The sequence below is a fragment of the Falco biarmicus genome, chromosome 2 (genome assembly GCF_023638135.1).
Source record: "Falco biarmicus isolate bFalBia1 chromosome 2, bFalBia1.pri, whole genome shotgun sequence".
Lineage (NCBI taxonomy): Eukaryota > Metazoa > Chordata > Aves > Falconiformes > Falconidae > Falco > Falco biarmicus.
Genome location: NC_079289.1, coordinates 109030984 through 109047060, shown reverse-complemented (window position 1 = coordinate 109047060; position 16077 = coordinate 109030984). Strand labels below are relative to the sequence as shown.

Sequence of the window (16077 nt, the reverse complement as noted above, 5' to 3'; positions counted from 1 at the left end):
CAATATGGAGACTGCCTTTACCAGGTTTACCTCAAGATCATGCATATTATCTGTGAAAAGAGCATAAGTAAACGGTAATGAATAAGTAATAAGCGTTTCCTTACTGTCAAATTTACTAGATAAAACCAAGCCAAAGCAGCTTCTCTAAAAGGGGTGGGAAAGGGAACACACTTAATTGGGAGCTACTACAGGAAAAGAGAAACTTCAAAGAGTCTGCAGTATGTACAAGAGAAAATTAAGGAAGACAACAAGGAACAAGCACAGAATTTGTAGAAGACCACAAAAAAGGGGAAAGTTTCACAGGTAATACTTTGCCAGAAAAAAAACAGTATAAACAGACTTTCTGCACAGGATATATAGGAATTTAAGACATCCTAAAAGCTAGCACATGATATAAAATGGCTGCTTGGATTAGCATGTTCACCTCTCCTTATATGTGTTGCAGTTCGTGGAAAAATGAAGGTGAATGAAAACCTCAGTTCTTCTGGGTAGAAAATGGTAGAGAGAACTAAGAGTGTATTTTTTTTCCTTCCTTACCTATGACTGAGTTAGGCGACTTTTTTTTTTCCACTTGCTGCTATTGTGGATTCTCTTTTACATTTTATAAGCCAATAGGATACTAGTGTTCATTTCCAGTAAGCAAAATAAGGTGTCAAAATCTTTGGGACACTCATGCCAATGAAACTCACACTTGAATTCAAGATTTATAGGAAGACATGCACAGAAAAATAAGTTTCTCTTTGGATGCCAGCTTCCTGTTTTATTGCTTTAGATGTTCACCTATAACACATTGTGAGAACTTTAATAAAATCTTCAGATTTTCTTACTGGAAGTTCATTTTTCAATTGTAATTAATAATATAATTACATCTGCATGTAATTAATTCTAAAATTAAAGCACCTTAAACTTGTTACACATAGTACACATCAAAGCAAATTAAAGAAAACTAAACCAGTTTAAAAAAAAGTTTGCTCTTTTTTTTTTTTTTTTTTTACCCAATATATCAATATTAAAGGCAACATAAGGAATGCAGCCTATGAAATCAATCCATTTTAGCATGTTGAAAACCACAGAAACAAGATCAGCCCCTGAGTACAGAACACGCATTAGCATCAGATATGTCCTCAGGAAGTATGGGCATTGCAGATTCACTGGCTTCAGCAAAGTTGGTTGCAAATTACTGTAGCTCAAGACTGATATTTAAGTCTAATCTTCAAATTTTTTGTGTGCTTGGTAAAATGCACATGAGAAGGTCTTGTTATAACCACTATTCATAAGATATTACAAAATACAGAGAAGGATAATTCAAAAGATAATCAGAGGAAAAACTGAAGTCTGAATTGTTGGGACCTGGAAGGCCGATGATTATATATCCTTAAATAACGTTACAGTGTCGTCTCAGTGATCAACATCATTCCTTCCAGCTAAATAACAGATACTTTATGAAACTAAGGAGTCAAGGTCCATGTCACAAGGGATTTTCTAGAAGGTGTTTTCATCTACCTTTTATGCTATGTCATTGTCCTGAAAGAAAATCCCAGTTGTTTGTCTTCTATAGCGTAATTATTTTAGTGAAATGGCTGCACATATGTTGTAAGGATATAAAATGATAAAGACAAATATTATATGGTGAAACAATCTTAAATTTATTTTAGCTTTTTATAACAAAATACAGAACAAAATGATTATATGGACTTTTTGCCTTGAGATTTAAACACTTACAATCAGTAAGGTTACTAATTTTCCCTTATACTTTCTTTGAAATTCTAACTCTAATACAGCCTGAATGGACCTTCATTGTAAGATGAACTCTGCTGACTTACTGTTAGTTATTACTCATTTTAAGAGTTGAAGGACTTGGTATAAACTCAAATATTAATATTTAATTATTGTAATTGTCATTCAAAAATTAGTGATGGTCAATTCATGCTTGCAAAAGAGAAAACACTTGAAGTATTTTTTATTCAGTAAAGCTATTACAATTATTTTTAAAACGTATGTTAAATCCTTAGGAAATATTGATTAATCCACGTATTTAAACAGGCAGAAATTTGCTCCTGACAGAACAATAGTTCTCAAAGGCTCTAACAGAGCTGATCACAGTAAACTGTTTTTCCATATACTCTAATTTTCCTCTAGAGTTTGATAACCTGGTATTTCATATAATTTAACTTCATAAAAAGCATTCCATAATTGTTCTCTGTGCAGGAAATGTCTCTTTCCTCTCATTTAGTGCTTTATGTGTGATTTTGTGTCCTTGAGATAAAAGTTAAAGCTATCAAAAAATAAGTGCAAGTTTCCAGAAACTCAAGAGTTGTTTAATTCATTTTAAAAAGGCCTAAAAATAGCATGCCTGCCTCAGTTGTGATTTTTTTTTCTAAAAGATGATGAGAAGATTATAATTTACTGGTTGATCTTGTAAAATTAATCCAATTGTGTGTGGGGTTTTTTGTTCTGCTGGCTCTAATATTTTTAAATATCAAAGCAGTGAAAAAATACAAGCAGCCAGATTATGTCATCCTTACACACTCTGAGTCCCATCATCTGCAAGCAGTCCCAACAGAATTCAATTAAGCTACATGTGAAGCAAGATTCTTCTCAGCATGAGTAAGCAGAGAAGCCCTACATGATCATGAAGCAAGGTCACTTTTATTTCCATCTTCAGTCACTATCAAGAGAAGCTATTTAAACGTTCCTTGTTCACAACCTTGAATAAGTCTATTGGATAAGGCACTCCTCTTTTTGTTTGTTATTAAAACAAAACAGAATATTGCCACTTAGCAATATATATACACACATACATACATATATATATTAAAAAAAAGCCTCATCTCTGCAAACTACAGATTTTCCTTATAAAGAAAAAGAAAAACAGATTACCCTGCTTCTTGCTGATCCACTCCATAGTGCTCCAGCTCTGTGCCTGGAAGCGGCTGCACAGGAGGGGGTGGGAGGGGAACACTGGCCCAGTTAGAACCATTATTTTTCTGGGGCTTGGCAGTATTTTTGGTTTTCTTCTTTTTCCCTCCTTTTCCACCTGCAAATCCAAGAAGAAAAATAAAACGTTAGAGATACAATACGGGAATAAAAGCTAGCTATTTACATTTCTTTGAAAGAATTCTGATTCCAGATGGCATGCCCAAAAAAAGGAGATGTATTTATATCTCAGCAGAATCAGCATCAACGTGATAATGTTGTTACAAGGTTATAAATAATAGTAGAATGGAATGGAAAAATATTCTGAATAATATCTGAAAATTACTTCTTTTCAAAACTCCATACATTTGCACCACAGTAGTACACAACCAAGGAAAGACATGTTTTGTTGTATCAGAAATATATGTACTGATTTATTCATGTCTCCTTCTTGAATTCACTGTTAGATAAAAATATAATAGACCATAGCAAATTATTTTAACTGTCAGAATCCAACGTGCTTATAACACTGTTTTGCATAATCTCTTCCTGTGGAAAACACAGAGGTTAAGGACACAATCTAAAAAAATTGTCATTTGACTAAATATCTTTCAGCCAGAATGACAGGTGTAAGTTGTCAAAACAAAAAGAAACAGGGTTTTTCTGATAGGAATCTACTAATTTCCATTTAAAAAAAAACATCAGGAAGCCATCTGCAAGGTTTTAGGACTGCCTGTTTCACAGGATTCAAGTATCTTGTGCCACTACGGAGAAAAGTTTCTATTTCTGATGTACAACTCTAATGGAGGCAGCTAGTAGAATTGAAGCGAGCAATGCATTTTCCTTATGCCGCCTTCTCTTACCATGGTCATACCCACTTCTGCAGGTGAGACCCTTCCATTTGTGGGAAAGTGATCTTACAGAGAAAGCTCTCATCCCACTTGTTTCACTCCTTTTATTTTGCCCCGACTACTTTTTCTTGTCAGAAATTCATTAAGAGAAAGAATGACACAAGATGTTGAATCCCTTGAGTGCTTGGAGACCCATCCATTTATTACCATATTGTTGTGGCTTTCAAACTCTAGATGGTTGGGTGGAAGAATGGTTTGTCTTATGCTTTTTCCGTGGGCACCCAGCTGGCAGTCACTCATCCCTTGCCTGTTGCAGGAAGCACAGTCTAATCCATTTTACCCGGTGACATCTCTTGCTGATTTATAAGAATCAGCCAAAAAAATCTATGTAAAAAGCTCTCAACAGCAATGAATCAAAAAAGCCACAACTGACTTGTCAGGCAGGGCAGCACAGTGTGCACAGGCAGGCACCATGCTCTTGCCATGGCTGTAGCTTTAGGCACAGAGACATGCAGAAGGAGGTGCAATTGTAGCAACAGAGACAAGCGTCATGGGACTTTTCATCTGAGAGACAGTGACTTTCTTCTGTTAGCTCCAAATGCCAGCTGGGCCAAACCAGGAAAGAATAGAAAGGGGGAAAAAAAAAAAAAAAAAAGGTGATTCTGTGTTTCGGAAGTAGCCAAGACCTCTTTTCACCTCTTTGTTGTGGCTGCTAGAGACAAGCAACAAGTCTGGCAAGGTTTCTAATTAGCCTGGCTGGCAGCACATGGCAAACGAGACTTTGTTTCTGCTACTCAATTCCAGACCAGAGTTATTCCTTCCTTGTCTTGGAGTATTTATAGTAAGTCCAGCCAAGATCCTGCCATTCACTATGTGCGAACTGAGCTGATACTGCATCTATTAGGATGCAAGACAGGCTCTTCCCTCCTTTTGTAGCCTGGCAGAGAGGGAAGCTTTCTTGAAAAGGGAAAGAACATTTTGATCAACAGAAAAGAAGCCCCAGTGATGGTGACAATGGAGGAATAAATACATTAACCTTTTGGAGGCAAAAAAAAGGTTTCAAAGCACAGGTATCGTGGAAAGTGGAGCTAGAAATAGGACCACAGAACAGTAAAACGTACATACATTAATTTTGATTTGTGGAACATGGGGGAATTTTTTGAAAGTCAGCAGGAGTAGGAACCAACAAAAGCTAAGGCAGGAGGATCTGCTTTGGGAAGAAAGCACATGCACAGAAGTGAGCGTGTGTGTGTGTGTGTGTATGTTGCAGGGGGATTTACACTAGGAATACTCAGAGAAGAGAAAAGCAGAGAACTTTGTCAGCTTAGAAATTAGTTGAGGTGGAGAGGAAGATTTTAGAAGTGTAGCATCTTGGTAATCTTAGGAGACTTGTAAAATGGAGTTGGATGTGTGGGGTGCTAGTATGGAGTCACTTGGATCTGGGAGGTTTTGGAGCAAAAGGGCAAAGATAATGGAGCTATTAGAAAGAGTAAAGCAGAGAGCTGAGGAACTGTTTAAATGAAGAAATAAAAGAAAGGAACTCCAAGGTCATTACTGGTAGAGAAAGCATCCTACACTGTATCGCTGGGCAAGAAATTTCTCTTCTGTCCCCATGGGCATGGTTACTCCACTGTCAGACTAGTGGAACAGATAGCTAATACATAATGTCTGACGTGTGTTTGAAAACTGTTGCACTGAAGCCTTGTTTCCCCATAGCAATGATACTTGATGTTTCAGTGTCTCCTCAAACTGAAATTCAATTATATTGTTTAAATCTCTAGATGAATCAGGTCCTGGAAAAAGAATTTGCTAGTTGGTCTGATGATCATAGCACTGACATAAGCTGGGATCTGTGCAAAGTATAGCCACAGAGTTTCCTTGCCTCACAAAGCAGTTGAGTTTTTTAGCTATTTTCCATTCCACAGTGGGATAGGTTTTCTCATGATATTCATTTGAGAGAGACAGAAAGTTAGTCTGAATAATAAGTAGTACTTAAAATACTAACCAAGGAAGTGTGAGAACAGGTCCCTGCTCACCCTGATGGGGAGGACGTAATCAAAGCTGGTCTCTGACTCCAGTGATGCTCTAATTATCAGACTACTTGAAGGTCTCCCCCAGTTTCTCATGTATTACAGACATAATTAGCATGTATTAAAGACATAATTAGTGGCCAAGGCAGAGCAAAATACTGACTCTGCAGTCCAAAAGTCTGACACTCATCTGATCATTGGGGCATCCAGGTGTGAGCTGCTTTGATCATAACAGGAGTGTCCTGGCCATAGAAAGACCGTCAACCTGAAGTTTCCGTACATCATAAGAAAATTTACTTCAGAGAAACACTACACAAAATAGGTTTCACTTGAAATATTTGTTCAAAGTCCAGCTTTTGATCAACTGGCATTTTCCAACGAGACTTTGTATTTTCTGAGAAAATTCTTAGGCAGTTGTATCTGTCAACACATCTGAAGTGTGATACTGCCCTCTGATAACTGGCACACACGAACCGCAGCATATCAATTTCTGCATTTTCATGCAGCCAGAGGATCAAGCCGATTTCCCAAGCTACTTGCCAAAACATTTCACATACAAGGAACAAGAACCCTTCTTGAAGTATCGCATGAACTTAGCTCCCAGACACCTCTCTGTCAATGCCATAAGCCTATTTTTCAATCTCACTCAAACCAGCTAATACTCCCCAGGAGAACACAAGGCTTGCAAACACAGTTGGTTATTTGAGTTATGGGCCAATGATTATAGGCTTCTAATCTCAAAATTCAATTTGAATAGGTGTTTAAAATGACAGAAAGAAGCCATTTCTTGGGTTGATCTGTTTCTGTTACAATTGTTCCAACTTACAGTGGAAATTCAAAAGGCTACAGATAAAGTATGAATTTGACATTTGAATCCTTTCAGCTCTCTCATATTTTAGTTAAGTGAACTAGCAGACTTCCATTTTAATTGCCAGCTTTTTAATTTTTGTTTAAAAAAAAAATGTTATACATAAGCAACAAGTAAGCAAAATTAAAGAAATCAAGAAAAAGGTGTATTTAAATATAATACACAACCACATGTATTACAGTTATTTTCATCCAGTGAAAATGTGTCATGTTTCCAACAGAACATGCAGCGCACACATAAACTTTACATTCTGTTTGTACGTAGACTTGGCACCAATGTTGAAACCCCAGTCATCCTGCAGGGCCCTACGTTTGTTTCTGAGCTGCTTCACGAAAAACAGCATTTAGAAAGAGCTCGTGGGAGTGGGGAATCTGTTAACGACTCAACAAAAATATTAATCTCCTCATGAAGTTCATTGCAGGGAGACCTATAAACCGAGGATTGATGCAGAAATACATTTGCTCGGTGAATTGTGCTGTCAGGCAGAGGTTGCGACAAGGCAAGGTTTGCAGTTGCACTGACAAGCACTGATTAGGAGGATTCTCTAATTACCTCCGAAGGTTTTGCACAAGGTTTTTTTTTTTATTTATTTCTTTTTTTTCTCTCTCTTTTTTTTGTTTTTTGTTTAGCAGAGGCCAAGGTGACGCTGTTCACTAACATCCCAGTGGGCAGGCACCTATACACCAACCCGCAAAATGGACCTGGGAGTTTTTCCACCTCCTCAGCCAGCTGCTGACCAACACCCCTCCGTCCCTCACCCACCCACAGCGGTGGAACCAACCTGAGAGGCTGCCACTCCTTTCAGAGCTGTTGTGGGAGCTGGTGGTGCTGAAATCCTGTGACTGGTTGTGTGGCAATCTATTAGCCAGTCCCTCAGCCACGCGGTAGTCAGGGATGTAAAGCAAGGCTAAGGGTTAAAGGGCAAAGGTCACAGTGGCATCGTGTGATTAGTTGACAGCACAAGCACATGCAACGCATGCAGTTAGCAAGTCAGCGGCAGATGTGGTGGGGCAGCAAGTTTTAATTTATTAATTTATTTTTTAATGTATGCCTAGCCTAGCCTAAGGGAAGGCAGCGGGCTTGGTGAGTAGCACAGGACAAGGAGGATTAAAAGCACGGAACAGTATGTTTTGAGATTGTGTGAGGTTCAGCACACATGCAAGGTATGTAAGCATTAGTTACCGTAAATATGAACAGTGTCTCATGTACTAAAAGGATTTTTCTAATTCATGCATAGATGATATAGTACGAAGCCAAGGGCTCTGGAAAATAAGAGCCGTCATTACCATTGTTGCCTTTGCCTTGGTCTGGGAGAGAGTAACCAAATCCCATCAGGTCATTCTTTTGCTGAATTGAGCTTTTCCACTGAGGATCAGGTAGGTCGACGGCCAACTCATGGATGCTATTGGAATGCAGTATCTGGGTGGTGGCATATGGTGTAGCTTGCGTTATTTGGCTGGAACTGTTGTAACTAGTTTTTGTGGTGAAGTCAATGCTGCTGTAAATGGCTCCATCAGAAAGCATAGTAGCAGTTTTATCTCCTTGCCCTGGCACTGGTGGCAGCACATCTGTGGTGAACATAGGGGAATGAAACAAATCATTGATGCACAGGAAGCCTGAAAGTATCAAGATTTAAGATGAAAAATAAATGTGTCATTTTGCACGTTTGCATTTCAGCTGAGAGGTCCATGAGCCAATGAAGGGAAGATGATGTACAACCACGGCCAAGCTATCAGCATCTGTGACAGGCCTACCACTTGTCCTTCACGTCTCACTGCCTAAAACTATCTTTTTTTTTTTTTTTTTTTTTTGTATACCTTCAACTGTGAAAGTGAAGTTTGGAATATTTCTCTACTGAAGAATGTTTTCAATTGTTCACTCTATGTCAGAACCAATGAAACTGTCTGGGCTTCAGGGAAATGATGAAAGGAGTGAATCTACAAATTGCAGAGGAAACTTTCCTAGCAAATATGTAGCAAAACTCATAAATGGATGCCAAAGCTCTCAAAGTAATTTTTTTCAAGGGCATCACCTTGACTTCCTTGAAGTTTTATGCATTACCTTACCTAATTTCTTTTTGACATTAGCTAGTACATTTCTCCTTCTATACAAAAGAAAAACCTGACAAAACCAAGTTGTTCCTGATATGTAAAAGAAAATCTGTTATTCTGAAGGGATTAAAGTGATCAGTCTCTTAAGATGGCAAAACAGTGTCGATAATGGAGAACAACTTGTTCATATACTCCAGTACATTTGCCTGAAAAACAGTACAGCATATTTAACTAAATATCTGTTGACTTTTCTACATCTTTTGAATCCTATCACATACTACAATTTGTACCTTTAATCAGTTAGATTGGCAATCTCTCTCCTTACTAAACATTGTAGTGACCTTTGCTGGTGGAATACTAGATTTAGAAGCTGAGACTACTGAAGTGTAAAGAATCTAATGATGACTGGCATGATGTCCCAAGGAGAACTACAGCTCAGCAGATAACCCTCTTCCTGCTGTCTCAAAGGTCAATATATCAAATGGTACTATTTTTACAATTTATTTAGAATCTGAAAAGTTGAATCCATTTGGAATTTACTTGTTAGAAAAATGCATCATTTATATACCATTTGCTTTATATAGCCAGATGGCAGATATAGATTCCAACTGTTAGATGATGTTAGATGTACGTGAGATAATACATATTCCTATGGTGAGGATGTTCAGATCCCGTTCTAGGTATCAGACATTTTTATGTACATTAAACCACAGAGAGAAAAGATGATTTGTGCACCTAGACAATGGTTTAAGCTCAGTTCCAGGCTCAGATGTCAGATGTGGGTTTTGTGGAACCTCGGGGAATACAGTTGTTCTCTCACTGTCTCAAGACTTTCCCAGCAAGGAGATATGATACCATAGCCTCCTCCCACTGTTTGTTTGCTCATTTGTTTGTTTGATCGGTTTGGCTTTTTTCCCCCTGGGATGAACATTAAGACCAGAGAACTATATTCTACTGCATTCATGTGTGTAAAAGTGAACATTTTAATATGGACCCTAATAACATCTGCAGTCTCAGGGTAACAACGTAATACTAACAATAAGTATGGCAATAACAAGTGCTCAGTAGACAGACTGCAGAAACTGATTAAATTTGGGTCTATCAGAGCATGATCTGTTTTTGCAGACAACAACAACAGGGAAATGGACACAATCAAGTATTTAAAATGCCTTAATTGTATTAACTTATATCTGCAGATAAATGGTAAGTGCAAAAAAATTACAATTAATGCAAACTACAGGTCATATTTCAAAATCAGGTTATTACTATCTTTCTGCACACATCCAATGCGCTTTCTAGGGGAAATACGCAATCACAAAAGCATCTATGTGCAAATACAGGATGAGATTTGAGAGCCAAGTGCAGTCCTATCTTTCCTGTTTCATCCACAATATGCAGATTTTTCCTTTCAACAGTTGGTTTCATCAAAGTATAATGGATTGGAGTTTAGTAAATAAATTCTGTTGTTAATATATAAAATGAAGTAAGTCCAGCTCAACCTGTCTGCATTGGATTTGCAGACTCATAGAAGTAAAAGCTAGCAAAATGTTCATCTCTCAAGTACTCAGACATGCATCTATTAGAGCACGCTTCTGGTAACTGAAGAGGTATCATCGCTATACAGTCATTTTAAAATACAAACCCACATTTGCACTGGCCTGAAAGGGAAGTTGCATAGCTTCCCACTAGCCAAGAATTTTCAGTCATTCTTACTAATAAGCTGTGGTTCTCCAAACATTCTGGGAATTCTCAGTACAACCACAGACTACTTTTTTTACCTCAAAGAGCTATTAAAGTGCTATTTGACAAAGTGCCATAATCACCTAGTAAAAATCAAGTGCGATTTTCCCACCAAGTTGTTCTAGCAAAAAACCCACATTGTACATTTCAGACCAAAGATGAACACACATTTCCTACTGGATGCTTTCCCAAAAACTCTCCAAGATCTACATTGCTCTGTAACTCTTGAGATAAATGAAATGGTGCTGAAATACTTTCTTATGGAAGCTCTGCCTTGCTGCCTTGGGAGATGCAGTACCACTTTGTGGCCTTACAGGACTCACAACCTCACCTGTGCTTCCCACTCATAGCCTTGCTCCCAAATGCCCATCTAGGACACAATGTGGATTTCACTCTTAAAGACAATGTTAGACCTGCCTGCCTCAGCTTCTGAATTTCCAGAGTGATTGATTGCCACCTTACTGTTTTCAAAATTTTTACAAAGGTCTTATCACAGACCTTTTAACCAGTAAAAGAGGCTCAAGCTCTATCTATACAGTTAATTCATGTTAAAAGACATCTGACTTGTAATCCATCTTTAATGTAGAAGCATCCAAACTCAACTGCTGAAACAGAAAGGGATAAGTGGTCCCAAAACAGCCAGAAAAAAACGGTCAGCACAACTGTAAAGATCATGGGTGGAACCAAGCTGTTGAATTTCAAAATATAACTGTTGCATCTCTTGGACAAATTTGAACCTGTGCCTCATCCACATTGAAGCCAAAAGCTTTAAAACATGCTTCCAGTTTCAGTCATATAGAGCCAAATGCTAAAAGCAAATGGTAATTTTTCTGTATCATGTGAGCTTCTGAAAAGATGGAAAAGTACTGAAGGGTTTTGTTTTCAAGATATTAATGACAAAGCAGCTGGTATATATCCAGTTGCCTTCTAAATATTACCAAAAGTTTTGCTTATTTTATAATATTTTTGTAAAAAAAGACCTTTAGAATATTTTTATATGGAAAATAAATCTAGAGCGTTTTGTTATAATTTTAAGTCACAGTAGTAAAACTACAGGCAAGAAGTTCTGCATGGGAACATATAACCAGTGTACGGGGATGGTCTTCAGAAGCAGATTCTGCTATAGTTCACAACTGAATTCTTTCCACATTTATCAGTTTGATGGGTTTCTAGATGTTTTGCATTTTCATATATTTTTAATATATACAGTTGTCTTGATTTTTATTGGCTTATTTATGTTTTAAAAATATTTTTATACACATTTATATTAGGAAGTTTTGTTCTGAACACCACTATGCAGAACTGTTATAAAATCATAGAAACCAAGAAGTAACAGACAGATGTCAGTATTACTACGACTTCTAAAAATCCCAACCATGTATCTTGAAAGTCCCATTTGAGTAGAATGTTTGAAAGAAAATAACCCCTCTAGAGATTCATCACCATAATTATAAATCATTACCTCATATCCCCAAAGGGGCCCCCTCAACTCAAAATGGAAATAAAACCCTAAAAAACCTAAATAGTTTCCTTTTATGTATTCATTCTGCCAATAAGCACGAAAGTTGCGAGGCCTTCTTCGTGGATTGTGGCTGAGACCAAGAGCAGTCCCTCAGCAGGAAGGGGATGGGCAAGATGACAGCAACAGTATTCTTCCGTCCTTCTCCTGCTGAAGGAACATCCTTCCTGCATGCCCCGAGGAGTCCTCTGCTCTTATGACATCCTCTATCCCTGGCTACATTGCCCTGCACAGCAGATTGCTCATCGTCATACAAAAGGGAATAAGCCTGAGCAACAAATACATTTCTCTCGAGATGATAAGCAGATCCTGTCTCACCACTGTGGGGTACGTTACAAACTAGACCTACGTTTTGAAGAAGTAAAAAGAGACAAAGCAAAATGAACATTTTAAAGTCAATTTTAAACCAAAACTTAAGTCAAACATATAAAGAACTATAATGATAAAAATATTACAGTGTTTATCATAGATGTTAACTAACAGAAGCCTATTATATTTTATACACTGACTGAATAAAACGAAACCTACCTCCACGACCAAAATTGCCAAGATCATTGGGTCCACTAGTGCTGTTGTTTACTGGCAGACTTGTGGCAGGCCAAGAGTCTGCAAGCCAAGGATAACTGGGGTCACTTGCATTCAACAGACCTGGTCGGCTGAAGCAGAATAAGAAAAAAAGATATGCACACAAATACATATATATTTACAAAATTAAAATATCTTAGAGAACTAGTGATTGACCCTGTATCGCTGTTCTCCTAACACCATAGGTAACAAATATTTAGGAGACTTCAATTTATTTCAAATTAAAATTGTGTAGCCTTTGATGATTTAAAGACCTTGAGCAGTTAATTAAGGTTATATACAAATCAACTTTGTCAGTAGAACTGGGACTAGGCATCCGTCGTGATTCTGCCAGAATCCAAATGAACTCCGTTGTCTGTGTGAAACAGGGGTTAGGCAGCACCATCATGGGATCCTACACCAGGGCTGCATGATAAATTACCACCTCAAGGGAGCCATCACTCAAACTGATTGCTCCATATCAGCCATTTCCAGGACTTTGGGCTACTATTTCTTCCTTGCCTTGCATCCTAAATGCACGCCTGTCATCTACAGGCTGGTAACTCTTTCTCTGAGCGCTCTTGGATGGTTTAGAGGCAAACAGGTCTGAGTAGGATTAATGGAAAGTCCACAGCTATCTTTATCTGCCACTGCTGCGTGGCTTTTACGTCCCTGTAACTCCCAGCTTTGAGTGCGGTATTAAACAGCGAGTATGTTGAAAGAAGGTACACTCAGGCCAGAAGGCACCGCGTCTCTCTCACCCCAGCATACACAGCCAGAAATTTAGCAAGGCAGGTGGGTTGTTTGTGTTTGTATTTAACAGGAAAAACAAATCATTTCCTAAAGACACCCTTTTCCCCCAAACGAAAACTAAAACCTATCCACCGTTCTGCGGCTTTTCTAGGTTATTAATGTACTCATGAAGTTGGAGCAACATCTCCAATCATTGTATGTTATAGACCCCCGCCTGGTACAATCCCTAAGAGAAACATCGGTTTCTATGGAAACGACAATAAGAAGACCCAGCCGCTTTCTTGCCACATCTACTCGCTCTCATTAGGCTTAATCTCTTTTTGCTAAAATATTGATTAAATGGGAGATTGGAAGTTATTACCAGGGCCTAATTACAATCTCCATATTGGCAAAGAGAAAATAGATGAGGATATATGGGCCCGTTATCAGCTTTTATCAATTTCAATTGAGTAGCCAAAGTTGTGGAATCCAGTCCTATCAATCTACAGCCTATTCATCATCCATGAATCATTTATTTTGTGATCGATTAAGTGTAATTGTTCACTCACAGCAATTTAGGGGGAGCCAATAAGGAGTCTTAAACAACAGCAACTTCATTTGCTAATGTCTAATTAATGCAATAAACATCCTGGTAACAAATGAACACATTCCTTGTGATATTTACTACTCATTTCTTCCAGGGCATCTGGGAGATATGAAACATCTGGGCTTGATTCCTCCAAAGTGCACAACAGATAGGTCATTAAACCTTGTGGTAAGCTACTTAACTCCTCCTAGTGTTGTCAGTCTTCCCAATGATCAGTTATCACCCAAGTGCATTTTTCAGATCCCTAATTTTAGAAATAAATATGATGGAAAGACCTTTATGCAAAGAAACATACCTTCCATTGCTCATTAGTCCTCCATCTCCTCTTTGGAAAGTGACTGTGTTTTGGTTGGAAAAACAAAACAAACAAACATACACACACACACATATATGCACACACATATAAGACAGGGAAAAATCCATTAGTAATAATTAAAAGTAAAATTCAAACTGCTCAGTGTCTGACATTGGAGGCCCCTTGGCATCATCACATAATAAAGTACAGAAATTATAAGAAAAGGATAAAACACATTAGGGTTACAATTTGTTGAGGATTTCACTGCATGTTACTGATTAACATCAATTTGCTCTGTAGCTTGCAAGGCAAACCGGCTGGCCGCCTGGGCAAAAGGCCTGAATTTAGCACAGCCTTCTTCATATGACTTTGCGTTGCAAGCCTGAGCCATGTGATGAAATTGTTTTCTTGGCATGCTTTTGCTTCAGCACATAATGACATTGCACCAGTGAGTTAATAACATCATGTCGTAATGCAGTAATATAATGTCACCACACAAATATGCCATTTCCCAGGACAAATACAAAGAGGTGGCAGCTCTATTAAAGCTGAAGGGGTGAAAAAAAAAGCATACAGCTGTACCATTTCCATTAGAAGTACAGTATAAGAACGAGCACCCACACATAAATGCATACACGCCAGTATCACTGGGAAGAAAAAGCGTTTCCAGTCTTGCCATGGGGGATGCCAAGGACATATTCAGAGGCACACAATTGTTTTTATGGCTCTGTTCATGGGTGTTTGACAAAAACCAGCCTGTTTCTTATCTATCTTAATAACAGGATTACATTTCAGGGCAATATAGGTAAACCCACATTACTGGTGAGATGCTAATTGACAACATTTGATGCTCCTTTTTTAAGCACTGGCAAATATTTTGAATCAAGGCCAACAGACTACTCTGGTTCTCAGTGGCAATATCTCATTATTTATTGCCAGGCATAGATAAGGCAGACTATTAAATTGTATCAATGTCCTGGACACCTGCATCCTCACAGGCCCCTGACAAGATGAAGGTTTGGATTTCAGGGAGAAATGGAAGAGTCTGTGGCCAGTTTAATTTAAAATAGTCCTTGTTTTGGAAATAGTATTTACCTTTGTAAGACAGATATTCCCATCGTTAAATTATAGCTCCCAGAGTATCTGCATGATTTTCCAAATATTGGTCCAAACTACACTAATTCAAGATTAGGCTTCCTATTATACACCATTCTAATGAGACAAAATTACTACAAGCAATAGAAATGCTGTGATCATTAAAAAAAAAAAAAAAAAAAAAAAAAAAGCAATGACGTAAACTCACTGGGAAAATACTTCTGACAACTTATAGTATCCTTGTCACTTTATTAACTCCTAGGTAATTTCACAGTCTGCATTCAGCAAAGGGGAAAAACTGGCCCCTCTGGAAGCCCTGCTGGAAGAGTGCTTGGGTAGGGTGATTAATTATCCTTCACTGCAGAACAGACTAATATCAATATCAGAAAATCACTGCAGTCATATGTCAAATCAAAATGGTTAATAGCTGAATTTTGAAAGCATGTGATCAAAACAATTAATGAAAAGAAAATAAAAATGCAAGTATGGGAAGTATTAAATAAAAGTCTGTTTTGAGAAACAAGACATTGTAAAACATTGCAGCTAATTAATTTCAGAGCTGAACCTACTTTCATTCACATTGCTTCTAACAGGCTGTCAACTGACTATCACTCGTTACTTAAGAGTGAATAATCTGAAGTGCTGTGGATATCACGTGTGAATATGCAAAGAGGTGGGTACTGCCTGGCTGTGTTTCAAAGCTTGTTGGTCAAAAGTACATTAGATGCTATTTCCTTTCCCCTCCCCCCCTTCAAATTTAATACTCCATTTCTCCAACTTTCCACATGTGTCAAAGTGACAAGAAGTAA

General features: G+C 38.0%; 1 protein-coding gene across 11 annotated transcripts in view; it reads right to left on the bottom strand.

Annotated features, from left to right (window-relative positions):
• Positions 1-16077, bottom strand: part of ROBO2 (roundabout guidance receptor 2) — a 482707-nt gene that overhangs the window by 39920 nt on the left and 426710 nt on the right. For 7 of the 11 annotated variants that reach the window (XM_056328409.1, XM_056328413.1, XM_056328411.1 and 4 more), the window contains 5 exons: positions 14174-14216; positions 12504-12631; positions 7952-8233; positions 7447-7572; positions 2881-3037 (listed from right to left, as the gene is read on the bottom strand). In XM_056328409.1, the coding sequence (XP_056184384.1) occupies positions 2881-3037; positions 7447-7572; positions 7952-8233; positions 12504-12631; positions 14174-14216 (736 nt within the window). The remainder of the gene's footprint in view (positions 1-2880; positions 3038-7446; positions 7573-7951; positions 8234-12503; positions 12632-14173; positions 14217-16077) is intronic. The other 4 variants (XM_056328412.1, XM_056328407.1, XM_056328414.1 and 1 more) reach the window with 1 other exon arrangement.